General features: G+C 46.3%; 1 protein-coding gene across 4 annotated transcripts in view; it reads right to left on the reverse strand.

The window, feature by feature from the left end:
• abca2 (ATP-binding cassette, sub-family A (ABC1), member 2) overlaps nt 1-16,846 on the reverse strand; it is a 105,447-nt gene that overhangs the window by 3,066 nt on the left and 85,535 nt on the right. For all 4 annotated transcript variants that reach the window (XM_052461818.1, XM_052461817.1, XM_052461820.1 and 1 more), the window contains exons 24-49: nt 16,312-16,485; nt 15,624-15,841; nt 12,484-12,604; nt 12,040-12,119; nt 11,640-11,862; nt 11,152-11,370; nt 10,730-10,832; nt 10,158-10,483; nt 9,673-9,886; nt 9,173-9,278; nt 8,852-8,963; nt 7,687-7,747; nt 7,337-7,511; nt 7,022-7,137; nt 6,537-6,684; nt 6,179-6,302; nt 5,937-6,069; nt 5,486-5,606; nt 4,222-4,400; nt 3,585-3,726; nt 3,316-3,450; nt 2,934-3,037; nt 2,612-2,704; nt 2,080-2,182; nt 1,474-1,611; nt 22-231 (exon numbers count right to left, since the gene is read on the reverse strand). In XM_052461818.1, the coding sequence (XP_052317778.1) occupies nt 22-231; nt 1,474-1,611; nt 2,080-2,182; nt 2,612-2,704; nt 2,934-3,037; nt 3,316-3,450; nt 3,585-3,726; nt 4,222-4,400; nt 5,486-5,606; nt 5,937-6,069; nt 6,179-6,302; nt 6,537-6,684; nt 7,022-7,137; nt 7,337-7,511; nt 7,687-7,747; nt 8,852-8,963; nt 9,173-9,278; nt 9,673-9,886; nt 10,158-10,483; nt 10,730-10,832; nt 11,152-11,370; nt 11,640-11,862; nt 12,040-12,119; nt 12,484-12,604; nt 15,624-15,841; nt 16,312-16,485 (3,878 nt within the window). The remainder of the gene's footprint in view (nt 1-21; nt 232-1,473; nt 1,612-2,079; nt 2,183-2,611; nt 2,705-2,933; nt 3,038-3,315; nt 3,451-3,584; nt 3,727-4,221; nt 4,401-5,485; nt 5,607-5,936; nt 6,070-6,178; nt 6,303-6,536; nt 6,685-7,021; nt 7,138-7,336; nt 7,512-7,686; nt 7,748-8,851; nt 8,964-9,172; nt 9,279-9,672; nt 9,887-10,157; nt 10,484-10,729; nt 10,833-11,151; nt 11,371-11,639; nt 11,863-12,039; nt 12,120-12,483; nt 12,605-15,623; nt 15,842-16,311; nt 16,486-16,846) is intronic.

The raw sequence follows: 16,846 nt of genomic DNA on the forward strand, positions 1-16,846 counted from the left end.
CTCTCTCTTCCCGCCTCTCACCCTCTCCTCTTCAAAGCTGATGAGGCCCTCATCGTCGTCACTCTCCAGTTCCTCCGGCTCTTCGCTGACCAGGGCGCTGAGCTCCGTATTGGCCGGCCGGGGCCTCAGCAGGGTGAGCAGGCGCTGCAGGGGTGACTGGCCTCCACCAGGGGGGGAACTCTCCTGCTGCTCCAGGTTGTCACTTTGCTTCTTGGCAAAGTTCACGAACACCTAGGGAAGGGAGAGAACGCAGAGAAACAAAGACAAGGGGATATAATTGAGACTTTTTATTTGAGATGTTTCAGCTGCAAGGCCTTCCCTCAAGTCAACAAACATGAAAGGGAGCAATAACCGATGTCTGTGCATGTTTTAATAAACATTTAAAATCACCTCATCTGTACTGTCTCAGTGTGGAAATGACCAGTGATGTAAAGTACTTAAGTATACATACTTGAAAGTACTACTTAAGTAGATTTTTAGGGTATCTGTACTTTACTTTATATATATATATATATATATATATTTTAGCCCTTTTTCTCCCCAATTTTGTGGTATCCAATTGTTTTAGTAGCTACTATCTTGTCTCATCGCTACAAATCCCGTACGGGCTCGGGAGGGACGAAGGTTGAAAGTCATGCGTCCTCAGATACACAACCCAACCAAGCCGCACTGCTTCTTAACACAGCGCGCATCCAACCCGGAAGCCAGCCGCACCAATATGTCGGAGGAAACAGCGTGCACCTGGCAACCTTGGTTAGCGCGCACTGCGCTCGGCCCCGCACAGGAGTCGCTGGTGCACGATGAGACAAGGATATCCCTACCGGCCAAACCCTCCCTAACCCGGACGACGCTAGGCCAATTGTGCGTCGCCCCACGGACCTCCCGGTCGCGGCCGGTTACGACAGAGCCTGGGCGCAAACCCAGAGTCTCTGATGGCGCTGCAGTACAGTGCCCTTAACCACTGCGCCACCCAGGAGGCCATTTTTGACCACAACCAACCATTTTCTCTGACACCCCAAAATACTTGTTACATTTGGAATGCTTAGCAGGACAGGAAAAGTGTCTAATTCCCACTTATCAAGAGAACATCCCTGGTCATCAATGCTGCCTCTGATCTGGCAGACTAAAATGCTTTGTTTGTAAATTATGAGTGTTGGAGAGTGCCCGATGGCTATCTGTAAATAAAAATAAAATAAACAAATGATGCCGTCTGGTTTGCTTTATATAAGGAATTTGAAAATATTTATATTTTTACTTTTGATATTTAAGTATATTTTAGCAATTACATTTACTTGTGATACTTAAGTATATTTAAAACCAAATACTTTTACTGAAGTACTATTTTACTAGGTGACTTTCACTTTTACTTGAGTCATTTTCTGTTAAGTTATCTTGACTTATACTCAAGTTTGAAAATTGAGTACTTTTTCCCACCACTGGAAATAACTAAAACACAGTGTAACAGTAACTCACATTGTCCAGTGTGGTCTGGCTGACAGAGTAGTCCTCTATCCCCAGCACCCCCACCACCTGCTCCATCTTACTGAACACCTGGGCCAGGGAGATCCTGTCGGACTTCAGCTGGAACTGGACTTTGGTGTGGTGACGCTCCTGGGGGTGGATTCAATTCAAACAACTTGTTTTACTTGCAATCCCATTTTTTTTTCCTGACACCGACTTTTCTGATAGCAGTTATGTCAAAGAAGAGTCTACCACCTGCAACAACTGGGATAAGTGGTCCAACTAAACTTAGAGTTCTACTCAATCTGTAAAGCTGAAGCTTTCATTTTAAGGTCATTTCCGATTGAGCCGACGACATACGCAGCGTTTATCGCGAATGCATTCTCTGCTAGAGCAGGAACATTGCCTTTAAATTTAAATCACGCTGTAAAGCTGAACTTCCTCGATGCGGAATGAATAGAGCCCTAATTGAATGCACTGACTGTAAGCGCTCTGGGTAAGTCTCATGTATCAAGTTTTAATGTCACGTTCAAAGTTCAGTGAAATGCCTTTCTTGCAAGCTCCAAACCCAACAATGCAGTACAAAAAAAATAGCACAAGAGCAAATGTAATGTGTACCTTTAGTACCGCCTCAGGGAAATTCCTGTTGAAGAATCTCACCACCTCCTTCACATTGGAACTGGTTTTAGTCCGCACTGTGATCATGTAACCATCACCAAACCTAAGGAAGGGACACAACCAGGATGAGAGTAGACAAGAGACACACAGGCCATGATTGCTTAATTTAGAAATTCAACCTTCTTCCTTGAAGTAATCCCAGATCTAAATTGGTTGGATTGGGAGAGTAATAGGGTGGTAACCTTGCTTACATCTATCTAACCACATATGGATCTGTGCTTACCTCAAGGAAATAAGGAAGGAAGGATGCATTTCTGAAGTATTTCAACAGGGTCACAGATGACATAACAGGTCGTGTAACCATATAGACAAACGACAAGTTCAAGGAAGGAGGAAATAGAAAAAAATAAGGGTGATTCAAAGATGATTACAGATTAGTTGGCATCCTATAATGTCTTCAGCTTCTGGTTGGCCTAGCAACAGAGTGAGGCCACACCCTGCATTAGCTGAGTGAGTGTGCACTTCTGCTGACCTGTTCTTGAGGTGCTGGATGCTGCCCAGGCATTTGAACCTGCCGTTGACCATGATGCCCAGTCTGGTGCACAGAGCCTCACATTCCTCCATACTGCAGAGACAGAGACATTCACAGTTGACATTTGAGTCATTTAGCAGACATACTGACAGTCACTGCTATCGGCAGAATCAGTGCCAGGAGGACAGAACAAGCGTGGGTGTGAGTGCAAGGCAGGAGATAACAGACGTCTTACCCACAACACTTCAATAATACAGATAGTAGTAAATACATTAGCAGCACACAGTATGCAGTACATGTCTGATGAGAATGAGCGTCTCACCTGTGTGACGTCAGCACCACAGAGCGTCCCGTCTTGATGATATCAAGGATGAGGTTCCAGAGGAATCTGCGGGCCTTAGGGTCCATCCCTGTAGTAGGTTCATCCTGGACAAACACACAGAACAGGACACAATCAGCACTGAGGGTATTCGATCTTATCCAGAGGAGAATATGTATTTTTGTAAGTATTTTAGATTTTTTTCAAACAAAAGACAATATAAATATTTTGTTTTAAATGAAGAGAACCAAAAAATATATAATCAAATAAAAATTAGCCAGAGTCCTATGGTCCCTGGTCAAAGTAGTGCACTATATAGAGAATAGGGTGCCATTTGGGTGCCATTTGGGTCCCACCCATGGTGATGGGGTTGAATGAGTCTAACCAGGAAAATGAGAGACGGGTATCCGATGAGGGCGATGGCAGTAGACAGCTTGCGCTTGTTTCCCCCACTGTAGGTGCCAGCGGGCTTGTCTGCATATTTGGAGAGCTCCAGTTTCTCTAGGGCCCATGAGACCACCTGAGAGGGGAAGACGAAAGTAAACGAGGAACTTTTCAACAACATCGATTCAGATAAATAACACAGTAATATTATATTTTGAATGTGAAATGTGTGTGTGCCTGCTTGAGAGTTTGTGTGTGTTGTAGCCGTACCCTCTGCTCGTCCTTCCAGGGGATGCCTCGGAGGCGTGTGTACAGCTCCAGGTGCTCTCTGGCTGTCAGGTCTTCAAACAAGGCATCAAACTGAGGGCAGTAACCAATGCTCTGCTGCACTCTCAACAGCTCCCTCAGGATACTGACAACACAACACAGATCCAGCTCAACAACAGTACCTGGGCCCGAATTCATAAAGCGTCTAAGAGTAGGAGCACTGATCGAGGCTCACGTCCTCCCTGTCCATATAGTCTTACTGATGATTATCAAAAAGGCTAAACTGATTATAGATCAGCACTCCTGAGACAATTTATGAATACGGGCCATGATGTACAGATTTATTACTAAAACTAGCATAACACATTGAGACGTGTATTGGAATTAGCAATAACCACTTCTGTATCAATCTCAGGTAGGCTACAGTACCAGTATCTGATATAAACTTTTACTAAGACTAGCATAGAGCATTGAGATTTGTGTTAGCATTGTGATTAAAGACCCATCTGTGGTACGTCCCAAATGGCACCCTGTTACCTATATAGTGCACTACTTTTGACCAGGGCCCATCAAATGTAGTACACTATAAAGGGAATCGGGTGCAATTTGGTACGCAAGACCTGGTGTATATGTAAAATACCTGTTTCCCCCTATGAAAGCCTCCCCTCCCGTGGTGCTCTCGTCACCAGTTAGCATCTTAAAGGTGGTGGTCTTTCCTGCTCCGTTCACCCCCAGGAGGCCAAAACACTCCCCAGGACGCACGCCCAGACACAACCGGTCAACAGCCAAGATACGACCCATCTTCCTCGACTTGTACACCTAGTGACACAGAGCATGGTATAAGGAGGGGACTATTTATGCATTGCGTGTTTTACATAATTCTAAAGTTTAAATAGCCTCCTTGTAATGCACATTGTTGAAGAAAAATGTCTATTTAAATCATGCTGCCAGATTACAATGAGGTGCATGATATTTTTCTTGCACAGATCTGTTCTGTTTTACACCACAAAAATGTTGCCTCGAGTTAGTGCTGAGCGATTAACCAAAATGTTGGTTATTTTTCGGTTGTTAAACAACGAATTGATGACATCAGTTAAATTATTTAATTCCAGTTGTAAAAAAAAATATGTGAGCTCAATGCGCACATTGCGCAATTTCTCTTCACATAAATCACTTCATGATTGTGTCCCACTTGTTGTTGATTCTTCACCAAAAAATAGTTTTATATCTTAAGCCTGAAATGTGGCAAAAGGTCGCAAAGTTCAAGGGGGCCGAATACTTTCGCAAGACACTGTATATATATATGGATATATATGTTTCTTTGGGGGTGGGGCTCCGAGGAATTGATCCGAGGGCCTTCAAAAGAGAGGTATGCCACCAGTTGCCCATCCCTGATCTAAGTGATTGATAGGTCAGCAAAAGTATGCCTTATTTACTTTGAATAACTACTCAAATAGAGATTTTGTCAGACAGCAGCTTTATAGAGATACGAGGATGACTTGGAATGAAATAATAAAGTCATCAAATAAAAAAATGCACTATACACAACAACTGAAATATTTTATTAAAGTAAAGTAGCGTGAATAAATGATGGTAGTAAGCAGTAATGGGCAGTCACTATCATCGTGGGACTTGTATTAATTGTTTTATTCTGTGTTGTTATAGCATTCAACCCACATAATGCATAGTACATTTCATGTTTAAAAAAAATATCGAAATCGAAAACCGTGATAATTATTTTAAATACTGAAGCGAAACGACCTCAAAAAGCACAAATTGCTCAGCATTACCACTAGTGTCTAGTGATACTCAATTGACCTTAATGCTATTAAACCTACTATACACTTATCTATTCTGGTCCTGAAGCTAAATAAAGCACATTGGGATCTCTGTGTCTGTCTGACCTTGGTGAGGTTGTCAATCTTCAGCATGTCGTTGTCAGCATCTCCTCTCAGTACTCTCCGTCTCTCACAGGCCACATCCACATCATCATCCTCTATGAGCTGGCTGCTCACTGGTACTCTCCTGTTACAGTACACACACACACAGTCTTGTACAGCTAACCTTTGTACAGCTAACACAATTCAGTCCCATTCAAAATCCTATTTTCCTTAACCCTAGCTCCTAACCCTAATACTAACTATAACCTTAACCCTAAACCCCCTAGAAATAGCATTTGACTCTGTGGGGATTAACAAAATGTCCCCAGTTGGTCAAATGTTTGTTTGTTTACTATGCTTGTGGGGACCAGAAGCCTACACACACACACTCAGAGTGTGCACATTGCACATATAGCACATTGCATGCACCTACACACACAAGCAGACACACATGCACACACACACACACACTCACAAGGGTTTCCTGAGGAAGTTGTACTGACACAGGATGGTGATGAAGAATCCTACAAAGCCCTCGATTGTCATGGCTACCAGCCCTCGAGTCACAATGTCCCACTCAAATGGAGACTTGATCTTGTCAAACTGACCTGAGAGTTAAATATTTAAGAGAGATTGAATAGATTGATTAAATTCAAACAGGAGGAGGGCAGGATTCAAATGTACAGAACTTGAAATATAATTGAACTGTAACAATACCTATTTTAGCATAGTACTCATTGATGTATTCGTTGTAGGCCATTTCCATCAGGCCGTGACCCAGGTTGTAGTTTGGGAAGATAAGGAAACAGGACTTTAGGTAGCTGTTCACCAGTTTCAGATCCTGCAGGGAGAGACCAAAACACAGTGGTGTGAGGAAATGTTGCTAAATTCTGGTAATTTTCCCCAAATTCTTCAGTTTTTCAGAAATCCTGTTTAGAAGTTTCGGGATTTCCTGCTTCTTCCCTCCTGATTTCGGGCAACTTTCAAACGGAATTTCAGAAAATCCTTGGGGAAAGTTCTATGTATTTTGTAATCTGTCAGTACACCAATACTGTCAGCAGAGTAAAACACACACCTTGTCATGCTCAAAGAGCTGCAGCAGGAAGGTGGCCACTGTGGCAGTGATGCCTATGAAAAGGTTGATGACGATGAGGAACACATAGGCTGTGCTGGGCACCTCGAAACAGAAGGAGGCCGGGTACATGATAGGAGTGATAGACCACCTGAAGGGAGAGAGAGAGGGAGGGAGGGAGGGAGAGAGATAGAGAGAAGGTTGAAGAGAGAGAGAAAGAGAATGAAAGAGTGGGAGAGAGAGAGAGAGAGAGAGAGAGAGAATGTATGATAATAAGCTATATTCATTAAACATTCATTCCAGTTTCTTGATATCGTCAAAGACAGTTATGAATAATACATTACTGTTCTTAAATGATGTCATCAACGGAACAATGTCTATGCTTTTTTTCCAGGTTACCTGAATTCAAAAGCACATTTTCTGTGTATCCCTCATAATGGGTCTTAGATAAGAGAAGTGCTGATGTGTCTTCAGTGAAGTGCACTCACCCATAGAGGAGGAAGAGAGACAGGACCGCAGGGAAGTTGGTTGGGGATGTGTACGCAGGAAGGTCAAAGACAAACAGGATAAGGACACAGCACGTGGCAGGCACCAAGTAGTTCAACTAAGAGACAGAGCGAGACGGGAGAGATTCAGTTAGATAGGCTGGCAGAAATAGACAATATCTCTCAAATATTCTGTGGATGAACAGTACAAACAGACAGAAGACAGACAGGCCCTGGTAGGACTTGTTTCAGAGAGTACGGCTATAGGGAGCACTTGCCCGTACAACGCACACAATAACAAACTTCACCCCCCCTCACCATGTCCCATATATAGTTAGCCAGCCAGTAGATGACAGGGTCACATCCAGACACAAACTGCAGGTGCTTGGCCTTTGTCGACTTCTCTGCCACCAGAAAGACCACAAAGCTGGCTGGTACAAAGGACATGGCCACGATGATGAAGATAGCTATCACCACATCAGTGCCCTGGAGCCTGGAGGGACCAAAAGAAAGCTACTAAGACAGTGTCTGCATCCCAAATGGCACCCTATCCTCTATATAAGGCCCAATAGGGAGTAGTGTCCCATTGGAGACACTGTCAGGTACTTTTCAGAAATGTTGTACCACATATAGTATAATACACAGTAACCCAATGCTAAAATTCTTACAAGTAGTCCAGAGAGAGGCTTGCACTGGTACGGTTCATGGGGTGGTTGGTCAGTGTGATTCCTGCAGAACCAAGCACACATCAACAACATGGTTTAGATGGGAACATATATTGATCCCAAGATACTAATACAAGGAACTAAGAAAATACATTTTCACATAAACAACTATCCAATTCAAATAATCCCAGCCAGAGTGCCAACCTGTGCTATAATGCTAACTCCTTGTCGCCTGAGAAGAAAAGGGAGAAGTAAGAGTCTTGACTCCGCCCTAAATCTGTCCGTGTGAAAATACAGAGTGAAGCAGACTAAGTGGGAATTTGGTCAACATAAAATATGATTGCTAATTGCTACGTGAGGCTTATTTGATCTAAAATAAGTTGGTAATGTTTAGGTTTTTACGAATGTATTGATATAAGTGTACGCCAGTGGCATTCCGGCAACTTTGAGAAAAACAATTTTATATCGGAGCTGTGCCTTTTGTTCACACACATATCGGCCCTCTCATTGGCTTCTTCCGCCTCCTCTCGTCTGCCTTAATTTATTTCCATTGCTAGAGTGGTCAGTCCAGTATCTTGTCAGTACATAGATAATCTTTGTTGTCACTCATCGTCATGGAGTTGGCAAGATAAAAAACTGATCTGGAATCAGGCTTCTTAGTGTGTATAGGTAACACCAACATAAAGTGTCTTAATAGGGCGTTGGGTCACAACTAGCCAACAGAACAGATTCTACAAGTGTCTGGAACTCTATTGGCGGGATACAACACCATTCTTCCATGAGAAATTCCATAATTTTGTGTTTTTTTGATGGTGGTGGAAAATTCTCCAGAAGCTTCCATAAGTATTCAACTGGGTTGAGATCAGGTGACACACACACACACACACACACACACACACACACACACACACACACACACACACACACACACACCCCTTTAAAAACCTCTATGCTCCTTTGAGAGCCCTCTTTAACAGTCAGTGAGGTCTCTTCTTGCCATCGCGTAGCCAAAATAATGGGCAACTGGGCATTTTCAAACTTTAGCCTAAGCATGATGGGATGTTAATTGCTTAATTACCTCAGGAACCACACCCGTGTGGAAGCAAGTGTCTCCTTTATGTTGGCAGTTACCTGTATGTCCCCTCTCCTCATGGACAGCATCTCTTACCGTATGCAGCAGGGTTGCCCTTGCCTGGAGGCAGGTTGGCACGCAGGATGGCATTGTTGAGGACGTTGAGATAGGTTGGCATGCTGTGGTACCCTTTATTATTGAACAGCACCTATTAGGAGGGGACAATTCTGTCACTGGCAATGACACAGCAGCGCAAATAGCTAAGTGTAATAATAAACCTGTCCATCAAACTGACACTAGAGTTGCATCTCAAATGGCACCCTATTCCCTATATAGTGCACTACTGTAGACCAGAGCCCTATTCCCTATATAGTGCGCTACACCCTTCCCCTTTCAAGAAAATGCCATTCTGCTTACCTGAGCTGATCGGCGGACTGCTATTTTGCGAACCATGGGCGGAGTCTTTTTCCCAAAGGATGCTGGGACTGATTTCTGTATGTTGCCTACTGTGAGTCCTCCATATCTAGGAGAGAGGGAGGGAGATAGAAAAGTCATTTAAATTGTGTGTGTGTATGCGTCTGTGCCCGAGCCTGGTGAGTCTGTTACCTGTGCCCGACCCCGGTGAGTCTGTTACCTGTGCCCGACCCCGGTGAGTCTGTTACCTGTGCCCGACCCCGGTGAGTCTGTTACCTGTGCCCGACCCCGGTGAGTCTGTTACCTGTGCCCGACCCCGGTGAGTCTGTTACCTGTGCCCGACCCCGTGAGTCTGTTACCTGTGCCCGACCCCCGGTGAGTCTGTTACCTGTGCCCGACCCCCGGTGAGTCTGTTACCTGTGCCCGACCCCCGGTAAGTCTGTTACCTGTGCCCGACCCCCGGTGAGTCTGTTACCTGTGCCCGACCCCGGTGAGTCTGTTACCTGTGCAGGCGCAGTCTGTCAGAGGTGTAGAGGAGATACTCTGACACGTTGCGCCCAGTGATGTCTACCAGAATGTCCCCTGTGACCACCTTCATAAGGGGCGGCCGCCCCCCCACCCCGCTGGGGCAGGAGAAGCCCGTCCCCTGCATGGAGCAGATACAACGAACCAGCTCCCGAATGAACAGGGGCAGGGTGGGAGGAGACGTCACCGTTTCTAAAGACAGACACAGACACAGGCAGGATTTTTAGGAAGGCTACTGTAGAGGACTCTAGTAAGCAAGTAGAGTAAGTAAGCCTTGTCTGAGCCAGAATGGCCGACACAGGACTCAACTGTAGCTATCAAATACAATTATATAATGTTGATATAATGCAATTATATGACACATAAAACATTAGCCTACATGCGAAGTATAACATATATCCTTTTAGACAGTTTTTACCACCTGAGCATTGAGCACGGCGGTGGGAGGGGCGTAAAGACGTACCCCTGACAGTGGTGGGAGTGGTGGCAGTGAAGTTCCACAGCCCATCCTCAAAGTGAGTGTCGGGGTCATCGGAGGGGGCTGGCGAGGGGGGAGGGGGTACGAAGTTGGACAGTGGCACTCCCTGGGTGAAGGAGTCCAGACACATGGAGTCAAAGTAGCGGGCGGCCAGGGTCTTGCTGTTGTTGGCGCTGGGGTTGAGCGTCTGTGCCAGCTGGTCCAGGGTGCTGTTGAAGGGCGTTTTGAGGACGCAGGTGGCGCCCACGCCCGATGGCAGACGCAGCGTGTTGGCGATCTTCTGAGGGCTGGCATCCGGGGACTGGTTACTCCTGAGGAGAGGAAGAACAGGAGGCTGTTATAAAGCTACAGAAGGAAGCTTTACCACATCCATGTCCTGTAGATTAGACTAATGATGTTGTGTACGATGGGTGATAACTGAGACTCAGATGCACAAATGAACGCATAATGTTACCGGCCAGAAAGAAGGACACGATTATGGATGTGTAAAACAACGCATTTAAATTGTGGATATACTAGAGTGACATGCAGTCTCCTACTCCCATTGTCTGTCTGACCTGTACTGTGGGCGGTCTTCGTTGGCGTAGGGGATGAAGTTGCCACGGGGCTGGGTGTAGTTGTGGTACTGGGATGGGGACAGGATCAGTGGTGGTAGATCTCCTGGAGAACAGAAGACAGACATCACACCCCGATGACCTACAAACACTGACAAACAGCCAAGTCAGGGTCAAGATCAGCTGTAGTTGAACTTGAGGGGATACAAACGGTACCTGTCTGCCGTGCACTCATACCTGCACTTGTCTTCTACTTCCTGCCACTGATTCGGCTCACAGCGGGTATTTCGAAGAAGAGTCCACATGCTAGAACTGTGATATGTGGTTGTTTTCTCCTACTAAACTTAGTTTACTACACTCCGGGTAAGAGTGCCTGCTGTATGACTAAGATGTTCAAATGTAATGTCACTTGTAGTTGTCCTCACCGATGGAAGGCACAGAGAGCGCTACAGTCATGGCCACGCAGACGAAGAATGCGGGCAGCAGGATCTGTGAGAAGAGGCCCTTGGTGTTCCTCTTGGCACAGTGGAACCTCTTGACGATGAGGCCGTGGAACTGGCGTAGCTTCAGCCACCAGCCCTCCAGCTTGAAGCTGCCCTGCCCCTCCAGGACGACAGGCTCAGGGGAGGCCTCCTCCACGTCCTCTGGAGGTAGAGAGAGATGGAGCGAGACAAAGAGAGACAATTGCAAAAGCCTAAAAACACATCACATGGAGGAAAATGACTCTCATAAGCTCATCCAACCATACTATATATCTCATTGCCCCCAGTTGGCCAGGTACGTGTTGTAAAAGAGAATGTTTTCTTAATAACATACCTGGTTAAATATAATGAAGATTAAAAAAAAAAGGTATTCACTGAGTAACACCCTCTCGATGTCCTTCAGTCTCCTCATACAACAGTGGGACTCTTACCCCTCAGGCTGGTAGAGTGAGGGTCCTGTCCGTTGTCGAAGAGGCGGCAGTAGTCTCCGTAGAAGTCTGCATAGAGCCCTTCCTCATCCCCCAGCACGGACCCCAGGGAGGAGGAGGAGCGCAGGGAGGATTGGCTGTGGCTGAGCCTGGAGCACATCACCAGGTTAGAGAGCTCTACCTCTGGCCTCTCCACACTGCTGCTGCTCCCCGCAGGAGCCCCCGGCTAGGGAGGATAGGGAGAAAAACCAAGGGGTTTTTTATCAATTAGAAAAGAAGGGAAGCTCAAATAAAATGAAGACATTTGTGAAATTACTAGAATGTTTCATTTGTTTAAATAATGAACTGTTTTGCAATCAACTAATGATCCATTCTGAAAAGCATGTGTTGAACTAATCCCTACCTCTGGCTTTCCAGAGCCCCCCACACCCACTGCGGCAGCAGGTTTCCCCACTGAGATACCGCCTAGGGAATCCTTCATGTCTGGGAGGAGAGAGAATTTAAGAGATCATGATTAACATTTAAAGATTTGCAACACCAACACTAAATAGATAACTTGTGAAACGTCTATGTCAGCATTTAGCTATTTGGCAACGCAAACACTGTTTGCAAACTCAGCAGAAATGAAATTCATGATGTGTATCATAAATTATTAATGTAATGAAGCCCTCCCAAAATAACTTTATTGATCCGTGTAGCCGCAGACAGACACACAAAGCTTTGGTCCCACACACAAAAATAGAATTACAAGAATGGACATCCCTATTTAAGTCAATGATGCCATAATGGGTGGACTGGCAGTCATTTTTAGTGTACCCAAAGTAAAAGCATATTTCTTTGGTCTCACCGGCATCACTGTTCTCCAGGGACTGGTCCTCCTCCGACACCTTGAGGAAGACCTCCTCCAGAGTGGTGTCCATCACCCCGAAGCTGGTCAGAGCCAAGATGGCCAGATTTTGCTCCAATGCCTGGGAATAGGAAATATGGGCTCTGGTCAAAAGTAGTGCACTATAATGGGAATAGGGTGACATTTGTCTGTCTAAGTGAGTGCCTGAAAGAGTCTCTAGGTCTTCGTCTGTCTATGTGTGTGGGTCAAGCCCCTCTAGGTCATGTGTCTCTCTGAGTGTGTGGGTCTTTGTCTATATGTCTGTCTGAGTGGGTGGGTGTGTACCTTTATCTCTAGGTCTGAGTCTGAGTGGGTGTACCTCCATGTCTAGGTCTGTGTCTGAGTGAGTGTACCTTCATCTCTAAGTCTGTGTCTGAGTGGGTGTACCTTCATCTCTAGGTCTGTGTCTGAGTGGGTGTACCTTCATCTCTAGGTCTGTGTCTGAGTGGGTGTACCTTCATCTCTAGGTCTGTGTCTGAGTGGGTGTACCTTCATCTCTAGGTCTGTGTCTGAGTGGGTGTACCTTCATCTCTAGGTCTGTGTCTGAGTGTGTGTACCTTCATGTCTAGGTCTGTGTCTGAGTGGGTGTACCTTCATCTCTAGGTCTGTGTCTGAGTGGGTGTATCTTCATGTCTAAGTCTGTGTCTGAGTGGGTGTACCTTCATGTCTACGTCTGTGTCTGAGTGGGTGTACCTTCATGTTTACATCTGTGTCTGAGTGTGTGTACCTTCATGTCTAGGTCTGTGTCTTAGTGGGTGTACCTTCACCTCTAGGTCTGTGTCTGAGTGGGTGTACCTTCATGTCTTGGTCTGTGTCTGTGTCTGTGTGGGTGTACCTTCATGTCTAGGTCTGTGTCTGTGTGGGTGTACCTTCATCTCTAGGTCTGTGTCTGAGTGGGTGTACCTTCATGTCTAGGTCTGTGTCTGAGTGGGTGTACCTTCATCTCTAGGTCTGTGTCTGAGTGGGTGTACCTTCATCTCTAGGTCTGTGTCTGAGTGGGTGTACCTTCATCTCTAGGTCTGTGTCTGAGTGGGTGTACCTTCATCTCTAGGTCTGTGTCTGAGTGGGTGTACCTTCATCTCTAGGTCTGTGTCTGAGTGGGTGTACCTTCATCTCTAGGTCTGTGTCTGAGTGGGTGTACCTTCATCTCTAGGTCTGTGTCTGAGTGGGTGTACCTTCATGTCTTGGTCTGTGTCTGTGTGGGTGTACCTTCATGTCTAGGTCTGTGTCTGAGTGGGTGTACCTTCATGTCTAGATCTGTGTCTGAGTGGGTGTACCTTCATGTCTAGGTCTGTGTCTGAGTGGGTGTACCTCCATGTCTATCTGTGTCTGAGTGGGTGTACCTTCATGTCTTGGTCTGTGTCTGTGTCTGTGTGGGTACCTTCATGTCTAGGTCTGTGTCTGTGTCTTCATCTCTAGGTCTGTGTCTGAGTGGGTGTACCTTCATCTCTAGGTCTGTGTCTGAGTGGGTCCTTCATCTCTAGGTCTGTGTCTGAGTGGGTGTACCTTCACCTCTAGGTCTGTGTCTGAGTGTGTGTACCTTCATCTCTAGGTCTGTGTCTGAGTGGGTGTACCTTCACCTCTAGGTCTGTGTCTGAGTGGGTGTACCTTCATGTCTTGGTCTGTGTCTGTGTCTGTGTCTGTGTCTGAGTGGGTGTACCTTCATGTCTTCTGTGTCTGATGGGTGTACCTTCATGTCTAGGTCTGTGTCTGTGTCTGAGTGGGTGTACCTCCATGTCTAGGTCTGTGTCTGAGTGGGTGTATCATGTGTCTGTGTCTGTGTGTGTGGGTGTACCTTCATGTCTAGGTCTGTGTCTGTGTGGGTGTACCTTCATCTCTAGGTCTGTGTCTGAGTGTGTGTACCTTCATCTCTAGGTCTGTGTCTGAGTGGGTACCTTCACCTCTGGTCTGTGTCTGCGTGGGTGTACCTTCATGTCTTGGTCTGTGTCTGTGTGGGTGTACCTTCATGTTTCTGTGTCTGAGTGGGTGTACCTTCATGTCTAGGTCTGTGTCTGTGTCTGAGTGGGTGTACCTTCATGTCTAGGTCTGTGTCTGAGTGGGTGTACCTTCACCTCTAGGTCTGTGTCTGAGTGGGTGTACCTTCACCTCTAGGTCTGTGTCTGAGTGGGTGTACCTTCATGTCTTGGTCTGTGTCTGTGTGGGTGTACTTTCATGTCTAGGTCTGTGTCTGTGTCTGAGTGGGTGTACCTTCACCTCTAGGTCTGTGTCTGAGTGGGTGTACCTTCACCTCTAGGTCTGTGTCTGAGTGGGTGTACCTTCATGTCTTGGTCTGTGTCTGTGTCTGTGTGGGTGTACCTTCATCTCTAGGTCTGTGTCTGTGTGGGTGTGTCTACTGTGTCTGAGTGGGTCATCTCTAGGTCTGTGTCTGTCTGAGTGGGTGTACCTTCATCTCTAGGTCTGTGTCTGAGTGGGTGTACCTTCATCTCTAGGTCTGTGTCTGAGTGGGTGTATCTTCATCTCTAGGTCTGTGTCTGAGTGGGTGTATATTCATCTCTAGGTCTGTGTCTGAGTGGGTGTACCTTCATCTCTGTGTCTGTCTGAGTGGGTGTACCTTCATCTCTAGGTCTGTGTCTGAGTGGGTGTACCTTAATCTCTAGGTCTGTGTCTGAGTGGGTGTATATTCATCTCTATCTGTGTCTGAATGGTGTACCTTCATCTCTGTGTCTGTCTGAGTGGGTGTACCTTCATCTCTAGGTCTGTGTCTGTGGGTGTATCTTCAACTCTAGGTCTGTGTCTGAGTGGGTGTATATTCATCTCTAGGTCTGTGTCTGAGTGGGTCCTTCATCTCTGTGTCTGTCTGAGTGGGTGTACCTTCATCTCTAGGTCTGTGTCTGAGTGGGTGTACCTTAATCTCTAGGTCTGTGTCTGAGTGGGTGTACCTGGTCTGTCTGTGTGTACCTTCATCTCTAGGTCTGTGTGTCTGAGTGGGTGTACCTTCATCTCTAGGTCTGTGTCTGAGTGGGTGTACCTTCATCTCTGGGTCTGTGTCTGTCTGAGTGGGTGTACCTTCATCTCTAGGTCTGTGTCTGTCTGAGTGGGTGTACCTTAATCTCTGGGTCTGTGTCTGTCTGAGTGTGTACCTGAAATAGCCTCTCGAAGCAGCCCTTCTTGACAGCCTCAGAGGGCAACACATAGGATAGTTCAGTGTTGGAGTCAGACAACAGCAGACAGGACCCCACAAACTGACGAATGAACTGGGTGACCCGGGTCTCTGAGCAGGGAGAAAGGGAGGAGGAGGAGGGGGACAGGGAGGAGGAGGGGGACACAGTGGAGGGAGGCTGGGGCTGGGTGACCTGGTCTGGAGGCACAAACACACAGCATGATGGATGGAGGGAGGGAAAGGAGGATAAGGTGTAAGCAGAGAGCGGGGCAGTGGGAAAAGTAGAGGACAAAGATCATTTTCAAAGGCAAAATACTAGCTGTACATGTTCAAAGACTTTTAAAAGAGAAAGTGAAGGATATTATAGAGAACACAGGAGGTTGGTGGCACCTTAATTGGGGAGGACGGGTTCGTGGTAATGGCTGGAGTGGAATATGTTGAATGGTATCAAACACATCAAACACATGTTTTCCATGTGTTGATGCCGTTCGCTCCATTCCGGCCATTATTATGAGCCGTCGTCCCCTCAACAACCTCCACCGATAGAGAACAAATCCATCATATTCTAAAAGTGAGGGACACGGGCAGTTTGTCATTGATAATAGACTGAGACAGCTTGTGACAAAATGACAAAGAGAAACACACATGTACACATATAAAAGTCTCACCTCCGCTCTCACTCTGTTTCTTGACCAGGGTGAGTTTGTAGCCGTCTCCGTAGGTGCTCTTGAGAAAGAGTGGGGAGCCGCAGCACTTGAGTTTCCCATGGGAGATGATGGCTATGCGGTCTCCTAACAGGTCAGCCTCATCCATGTGGTGGGTGGACAGCAGGATGGTGCGACCTAGAAGCACAGTTGAAATGTGTCTCTGTCAATATACACCGAGTGCACAAAACATTAGCAACACCTTCCTAATATTGAAGGTGTTGCCCTTCAATTGTCGAAAGCGATCCACAGGGATGCTGGCCCATGTTGACTCCAATGGTTCCACAGTTGTATCAAGTTGGCTGGATGTCCTTTGGGTGGTGGACTGTTCATGATACACACGGGAAACTGTTGAGCGTGAAAAACCCAGCAACTTTGCAGTTCTTGACACACTCAAACCGGTGCGCCTGGCACCTACTAACATACCCAGTTCAAAAGCACTTCAATCCTTTGTCTTGCCCATTCACCCTCTGAATGGCACACAAACACAATACATGTC

This window comes from Oncorhynchus keta, chromosome 14 (genome assembly GCF_023373465.1).
Source record: "Oncorhynchus keta strain PuntledgeMale-10-30-2019 chromosome 14, Oket_V2, whole genome shotgun sequence".
In the NCBI taxonomy this organism is placed as follows: Eukaryota; Metazoa; Chordata; class Actinopteri; order Salmoniformes; family Salmonidae; genus Oncorhynchus; species Oncorhynchus keta.